Source organism: Sturnus vulgaris, chromosome 9 (assembly GCF_052056855.1).
Source record: "Sturnus vulgaris isolate bStuVul1 chromosome 9, bStuVul1.hap1, whole genome shotgun sequence".
Classification (NCBI taxonomy): Eukaryota; Metazoa; Chordata; class Aves; order Passeriformes; family Sturnidae; genus Sturnus; species Sturnus vulgaris.
This window is the reverse complement of record NC_142251.1, coordinates 4,297,291-4,305,760: the sequence shown is the minus strand read 5'-3', so window position 1 is coordinate 4,305,760 and position 8,470 is coordinate 4,297,291. Positions and strand designations below refer to the sequence as shown.

The 8,470-nt window shown below is 47.7% G+C and overlaps 1 protein-coding gene across 1 annotated transcript in view; it reads right to left on the bottom strand.

Moving 5' to 3' along the window:
• Positions 1-499: 499 nt before the first annotated feature.
• PLPP3 (phospholipid phosphatase 3) overlaps positions 500-8,470 on the bottom strand; it is a 43,303-nt gene continuing 35,332 nt past the window's right edge. The window contains exons 5-6 of the mRNA XM_014870578.2: positions 6,609-6,785; positions 500-2,372 (exon numbers count right to left, since the gene is read on the bottom strand). Coding sequence (XP_014726064.1) covers positions 2,247-2,372; positions 6,609-6,785 — 303 coding nt within the window. The 3' untranslated portion in view covers positions 500-2,246. The remainder of the gene's footprint in view (positions 2,373-6,608; positions 6,786-8,470) is intronic.

Below are 8,470 nucleotides of genomic sequence, written 5' to 3'. Positions count from 1 at the left end.
CTATTTTCTTCTTTACCCTATCACCTACATTTGCAACCCAGCAAGCTGCAAAATTTTGGTTCAGCTGCCAAGTGCCTGCTTTTTATGGGGAAGGTGTTTGTGCAGAGCATAACTGGGAGCCCTCCTAGGCAGGGGCTGTCCAGGACAATCAGCAGTTGGGCTGTGGCTCTTCATACTTTGTTTTACTTCAATAATATTTCTTTAAAGCTTATAAGATTGTTAAAGAAAAAGGGATGTCTTCAGAAAAATGGGATTTGCTTTAAGACTGGACATAGAAAAGAGAAGATCAATGCAAACCCCTAAGTGCCCCCAGCCAGGAGCTGGTGGGAACTTCTCATCACTCCCATCGAAAATGGCATCTGGTCCTTTTTATCCAGCTGCCCTCCTGCACCATCACATCCCAAAATGCCATCCAACATCCACATCACACCTTCCAATCGTCCCACTGGGCAAGGACCCTCTTTCTCTGGCAAGGAAAGGGCAACCCAAAGACAGAATGCAGATTGCACCAGGATGTTTAGTTGTGTTATGAGCTTTTATTTAAAAAGCACATTTATACAGCAATAATTTCGCAGATACAAACTTCAATTTTGTATTCTACAAAAGTCTTTGAATATTCTTCTCTTTACAAAATGGAACATTACAAAAATACAGACAATTTAATATGTTTTTTTATACAAATGTCTCTAATTGTAGTTATTTTCATTAAAATATTACTACCACAGAACTACAATATTTTAGTCGACTATAAAAAAATTAATTCAATGCTTTTTTAAGCAGCAAAATGTAAATAACACAGGTCAGGACACAGTTTATAGTCATAGTGGATATATCTAAAATTGTTTCAGAAATAATATTTTACATAGTTAATTTTTAAGGTTTTATACATTATTTATATAATATTTATAATATAAAAAAAAAAATCATAGCTTGCTATAAGTTGAAATGATAGGACGGATTCTGTGAGAAGGATGTGCAAATGGCCGTTCTGCGTGTTCTGCGGGATCCCTTTGCAAACGCGCTTCGTGGAAGGGCTGCAAACCAAGCACCTGTGGCTTCTGGGCAGGGAAAGAAAACTCATCATCAGCCCCGAGAGGGGCACAGCTGATCTGCCACCGGAGCCACCCAGCGGAGCACAGGACCTGGTACTGCCATGGCGCACCCCGGGCTGCCCCAGGGAGGAGGAAGAGGAGGAGGAGGAGGAAGAGGAGAGGAGGGGATGCACAAACCGACTGACACCCAGGCCGGGACGTGCCGCCCAGCAGCCCGTCCCAAAACTGCAGAATAAAAAGTTTCCCCGGGACTCAGCCCCGGGGTCGTAGTGCGAACGAGTCTTCGGCAGAGCTCCCCTGGCGCAGAGCGCCGGCTCCTGCGGGCGGGCGCGCTCCACACCTGCTGGGGGATTTTGGAGGGGAAAAAGGGGGTGGCTGGGAAGTGGAGGATGCTCTTTTCATTCAGGGGGGCTCGGGTGGGATGAGCCCTCGCCAGGGAAAGAGTGGGGGAGGAGGAAATGTGGCTTCTCTGCACGGAGGAAGGAGCTCTCCGGCCTCACTGCGCGTCTCGGGGCCGCTCGTTAAAGGCGTGTAGTGTGAGCAGAGAGAACAGAGACCCTTCGGAGATCTTGGACTGGGCAAGCTTCTTCTAAATTAACTCACAGTATGGAAGAGAGGAGGCAAAAATAAACTAGGATCAAAAAGAGGAAAAAAGCAACTCTTACAAACCAATCCTGGATCTTGACTCAGTGCTGTTGCTCATACATAGTGCTATACAATTTAGTCATCAGTTGTTTGTTTTTTTTTTTTCTCGCAGGCATTGGAAATCTTCATTGTCAGAAAAAAATCTAGGATGGCCAGCTTCCCAAAAATCCCTCAGTGTTCATTGGGCTAGGAACAATTTGGCGTTCACTACAACATGAACACTCAAACCAATTGCACATCCAGAACTCCGGCACCTCTCTTTGTTTGTTCGACTTTTTGTGTTGTGTGGGTTTGTTTTTTGTTTTTTTTCCTTTCTCGTTGTCGCCTTTGCCTTTGTTGACCACCACCACCACCCCTTTCATCCAAATGTTGCAAGTTGAAAAGACCACAGAGTAAGACTTTACTGGTCGGGCAAGAAAGTCTCTCCCTACATTCTACTGTCTGATGAGATTTGAGAGCAGCAGGTAGTTGCTGTCAGCAGTCACTTTTTCTTCGCAAAAAAAAAAAAAAAAAGTTTAAAATACAACACCCATCTGATTCCTCGAAGTTCTACACCATGTTGTGATGATTATTCCTCTCAATGATGTCCACAGGTGAAAGGATCTCCTTCCGGATGGGAGGTGGAGGCAGGCAAGTCTTTGTCTTGGGTTTGAAGAGATCTGAGACATAAAACACCTGCAGGAATAAGTGGAAAAGGCAAACTCAGCCACAGTGGGTGATGCTCTGTTCAAAAAGTTGGTTTACAGAACGTACACACATCTTTAAGCTGCAGAAATAGCACTTTTTGAATGCCTGCCTGTAACAGCTGTGAAATCCCAAGTGCCTGCTACCACCTTTCTGTACAGCAGAGAAAAAGGCTCAGACCTCACAAAACTGTAAAAACACGAGAGGACAACTTGATTTCTCACTGCGTAATCACCGAGTGCAACACCCAGACCTCTGCTGAAAGGGCTGAAAAGCCAGGAAACAGATCCACGGCCTGCACTCCAATAAAATAACAAAGGTCTCCAAAGGGCTGGCCTGACTCATCCCGAGTGGTTTCAGGGATGGAGTCGGTGTGAAACAATTCATTCAGCCAGACATCAGGTAGGCAATTAAAAGCTTTCAAGTCAAAGCTGCATTAAAAGCTATCAGCAGTGAGTCAATGGCGAGCCATGCCCCACCAAGGCACCAGCAGAGAGCCGGGGTCTGGTGGAAGCCAAAGGCTAAGGAGAGGAGGAGCCATTCCTGACTCCTTCTTCCTAAATATCCCGTGATGTAACCCCTCTCCCGGATGTGAAAAAGCCAGTGCCTGGCAATTTCGGAAGGTAGCAACACAATAAGAAACAAAAGTGCTGGGAGGAAACTTCCACATCCTCCTTTGGCAGCGGCAGCACGAAGCTTATCAGTCCTCCAGGACCGGGGCACTTTCACCCTTGCCAAACCTCAGCCCCGGGCCAGAAGGGAAAAGAATCAGACAGCACAGATCCTCTGGATGAAGCAAGAAGTGGCAAGGATTCATCATTCTGTCACCTGGTGCCACAGCCCCAAACTTCCGTCCTGCCACCCACTGCCTCTGCCAGCCCAAATCTGATGGCTCATCTCAGAAATCCTTAAAACCCAATAATCTGGACTAAAGCCACGGGTTTGCTGAGCTGAAATCCCAGGATGAGCAGCATATGGCTGTAGGAATCAGCAGTACATTTGTTTTCTTCTCCCACACTACTCAAATGCAACGTTTAAGCACCTAGATAAATCGGGTGGAAAAACAATTCCAAGGTGCTCAGAGAAATAATATTACATTACTGCTTCCAGGCTGGGTAATGCAGAGGTTTCACCTACCTGCATCTCCACATTTTCTAACTACTCAGAGCCTTGTGCAGCAGGTCAAGTTGTCCTTGGAAATAACTTTTGCAAGCCCCTATCAGCACAGCAGATAAGGCTCAAGCTGGACAGACAGCAAAGCTGCTGTAAGCAGCAATTTACTCCTACAGTTGTAACCAGGGATGAAGGAGGCTGAGCTGGTGTTGCTTTGTGGAAAAGCAGAGAAGGAGCTGATGTACAAACCAGTTATTTTCTTGATGTATGTGCTGGTGTCTGGCTGTTTGGCTGTATAACAGAGCTGATAAAGTTGTTTACATGGCATCCAAGTGGCAGCATTTGTATGTTTGGGTAAATAACAGGATCCAGCTGATGCTCTCGAGGATCACAAGCGGGATTCTGGCCCCTTGCTGCAGCATGCCAGTGTAAAACCATGCTGAACTGCTCTGGCACTGGTTTTCTTTTGGGTTGTTAATAACTGCAAAGCCTCCATCTGTCTGCTGTGGTGCATTTCTGTGCCATCTTGCTCATTTATCCACCTCTGAGAGCTGGATTCAATCAAAAAGGTGTCCAACTTCTGCACTAAGATAGCCATGACAAATCAATTTATGGGAGGAGATTGCTGAGTGCAAGAAGCATCTGGGGATTGCTTTGAGTCTGGTCCTCATTTTTGACAAGAATGAGTTATGGTGGAGTGTCATCCTGGCTATTTTTGCTTTTACTGTGCTGCTTTTCAGGGTTTCATTCAGAGACTGGTTAAGAGGTTTCATTTCTCCTTAAACTGTATTTCAATTTAACATGGCTGGAGGTTATATAAACATTTATAGGAATCATGAAACGTGATCTTTGAGGGTTAAAAGTGTGTTAAATCCTCCTAATGCTTGAACTGTTTAACACAAAAAAGGACTAATAAACGTGCTAAGTTTTTCACTTGGATTAGCTCCATTTCCTGTAGAAGGTGCTCTCCACCCATAAAGAAAACTTGATGGGAGAAGACTGAGAGCATATTTTTAGCAAATATCTCACATTCCCACTTAGCAATTCCTATTACTTTTCATCCTATTGAAGCAATTTTTAATTATATACAGAGAGGTTAAAACAACTCCTCTGAGCTAACCAGAGCAGCACTGGGAGCACGTCCTTTTGACATCTCCCTTCTCCCTCTCCCTCAGATGAGACATAAACCACACAACACACAGCAAGCTGCCTACAAGGCTCATACAAACTATTTCTATCTGAGACATCCTCGTTGTATTTCACCCTGGGTCCAAGTCTGAATGTTTCATCAGCTGGAAGTGCTTGACATGAATGTCTTCTGCTTGTTATTTCAGGCACTGAACGTGTCTCCTGCAGCACCACCTGGGCTTAAGCTCAGGCAGCCTTTGGAGATGAAATCCACAATTGGTTTCTACTGAATATTATGGCCTGATAACTGGGGTGTTTTTACAGCCCTTGACTATCAGCAGGGTGGACCCTGAAGGCTTTACTGGAGGAAGGGGTGGCTGGGAGTACCCAGGGTTGGAGATGATGAGTCTCCAGGTCCCATCCTTTGTTTCAAAACAGCCCATGCAGGAGAGCTGGGCAAGGACACACCAGGAATTTCAGCAAAAAGCTGCTAAACTGCTCCTTCAGTGCAAACTCTAGGGTGTTTTGAGATAACTCTTCCTCTTGTCCCTTGCTGTCACCTCCCAAAATGGAGCAAAGTTGGCTTCCCACCAGCTAAGCCAGGTTCTGGAGAGCAGCATGCTGCTGGCTCTCTGCAGGCTGATGGAATGGGACAAGGGCTGGCTTCAAACCCTGCCCCAAGTCCTAAACTGAAGCCTGAGATGTTCCAGGTTACTGAGCCATTCCTGCAAAGTTTGGACACAACCGCCCCTTCCACCAGCAGGCTGAGAGAGCAGCTCAGCCTGCCCCAGGCTCCAAACCTGAGCCTGCCGGGGAAACTCCAGGCAGCTGCTTCCTATGACACAGGAAAACTATCCCAGCCCTGCCACAGCCTCCCCTTCCCAGCACAGCCTCCAGCTGCTGGAGGGCTGGGAGGGGACAGCCAGGCCTGCTGCTGGTCCCAGCCAGGAAGCATCCGGAGCATCCGGAGAGCCATTGTCCTTCTGGGATCCAGGGATGCACTGCCTGCTCCCCACTCCCCTTCCACATGGCTCTTATCCCACTTCCCAGCATAAGGACACACACTTCTCCCACCTCCCCCTCGGGATCTGCCAGCCCTGCGTGGGACATGGGCACCAGGCAATGGCAAAACCCAGCAGCTACTGCTCACAGAGTTAATCATGCTCCATAAAAGCTTCCCAACAATGACATTTTTGTTTTGGCTTTGGAATATTATCAATGAGTGGGAAGTACATAAATAACCTATTTTCTCTCCCGGCAAAATATAATATTGGTGAATTTAACTCCTTATTCCCAAGGCTGATTTACTTTTAGAAAGTTAAAAAACACACGGAAAAAAACCCAGCAAAAAAAACCCACAAAAAGTGGTGAGCTGTTAAAATCTTGCTTTCAGGAGTTCACACAGACACAGAAACCACCACAGCCCTCAGCTCCCTTGTGTCTGTCTGAGGCAGCTGCCTGACCTGGTGTCCCCCATCCTGCCAACTTAAAACATTTTCATGTGTCACTTTGAGTTACAGGGCTGTGCAGTCAGATCACCTTTGGAGAGCAAGTGGCACGAAAACCAGCCCAGCAGCTGAAGAGAAGTGGGCACAGCTTTTGTTGGCCACTTTCTCACAAGCCCTTTTGCTCTGTGAAAATCCACCAGCCATCAGCCAGCCTCCCCTCATCAGGCTGACACCAGTTTTTGGATGGGTTGTGTGTATAAGAGCCATAATCCCAAGCACCCCAAACTCTGCTCAGCTCCAGGTGGAAAACCCTGCTAAAGAGAACAGCTGGAGAAGCCAAAGCTTCTGGTGGAGAGGGAAATACCTTCCCTTGACTGAACACCTTCCCAGTGCCATGAGCTGGACCAAGCCTTTGGAGCACGGTACCTCCCACCACATCCCCAGCTGTCACAGCCGAGCTGAGCTGCTGCCTTGCACAGGCACTGCCATTCCCACAGGAGCTTCCCAGCAGTGTCCCTGCCCGGTTTCCCACACTCACCACGCAGTAAGCCACCAGGGCTCCCTGTGCAAAGCCTGCCAGCACGTCGGTGGGGTGGTGCTTGTGGTCGGAGACGCGGGACAGCCCGGTGTAAAACGCCATCATGATGAGGGTGAACTGCAGCAGGGGACGCAGCAGGCGGGCTCCCTTCCACGTGAATCTGGCCTGCAGATAGAACTGTGGCAACACAGGGAAACAAACAAACAAACAAAAAAAAGTTGTGTTAATTTGCCAAAATTTGCCCGAAAATGCAGCAGCAACTGCTCTGTGGCTGTGCCCCGTGGCTCAAGGAGGGGGAGCTATCAAAAAGGAAGGATGCTCCTTGCACCCGTGTGGCCTCTGGAGCGATTTTTTAAGCCATGGAGGGGATGAGGACAGATGTGGATGGGCACAGCCCTTCCTCAGTGAGACAGGAGCAGGGGATTGGGACCCCCTGCACCCCAGCTCTCCTTCAGCCTCCACACAACATTGCATCTCAGTAAAGAAATTCCTCCCCAGCATTATTAATGCATAAAACCAAACCAAGGTCCCAAATCTGGGGTATTTAGGACTCATAACATCTTTCAGAGGAAAAAGAAGAGTCAATGCAGCACGCTAAGCCTTCAGAGCCATGCCAAGAACTCCCAGACATGGCAATAACCACTGACAATGTGCACAATGCCACCCTCCAACACGCCCATCATGTTTCCCAGCCCGAGCCCCGGGCTTTGAGTGAAACAGAGAGCAGCTGCCCCACTGCACAGCCTGGGAATTCCCTCCCTGGGTGGGAATGGCAAACAAAGCCCCGGCTCAGCCCAAGAAGACGAGGCTGGGGTGATGTCAAGCAGGCACTGCCGTGACTATCTCGGGCGCGTTTCCGCTGCACGGCGGTTCCTGTGGGAAACGGGAAGCTGGGAGGGAAGAGAGGGCAGGAAAACAGCAACTCCTGCCCTGGATGAGAGCAGGGAGGAAGGCTGTGGGGAGGGAGGGACACCACAGCAGCCTCCAGGCTTGGGGAGTGATACAAGGAAAAGACTCTGTAACTTGTGAGAAATGAGAGTTATAACATGGGTATGCATCTATTCAGCGTGGAAGTGCATGGGGGATAGTCCCTTCCAAAGCATGCACCTCAAAACTTTAAACTATTGTTTTATTTATTCCTTAAAAGCTTAGGATTACACAATACGCCTGATACATACTCATGTTTTAGTTTTGCCTACTTTTGCTTTGTATTAAAATGAACCAAAAGTTTTTTTGCACTTTTGCCTCCCCAGTTCAGGGGTTGTTGGGGGTCTTTGACAAAAGCTTCTAAACTCTTCATTGCACTTGAACTTTTCAACTGTTTTTGGAGCATGCATCTTAGCCTTTTGGGCAAATTCTAGACCTTGAGATTAGTTCTTGCTGGTTTAGGGTTTTGGAATTTATCACTTATCGCTGATGGCCTTGCACCCCTCACCCTGTTTGCAAGTTCTGTCTCTGTTTATCACAAACCAGTCTGCCTCTCTTTTCGATTTTTGCAAGCACAGTAAATGTCAGGTATTCCTTATAGTCTTGGTTTTTGATGCACTATTCCTTACTCTTCAATTCTTTGTTTCAGGAGCAGTGAGGGTCAAACGCTGCTCAGCTCCTGCAGCCCAGCCCAGCCCAGCAGCTCTGCTCTATTCTGCTCTGCCTGCTCCTGAATGAAGCCCTAGGGTCAGACCCAGTGTCCTTCAAGGGGCTCTGCTACATCAGAGGGCTGCAAAGGGGGTTACTCCCCATTTATGATCCCTTTTACACACCCAGAGCAGTTTGCACCACCTTGATATGAAAGGGAATGAAGCTCTCACTGGGTTCCCTGAAACCACAAATAACTTAATGGCAACATAAAAGCATAAAATGAC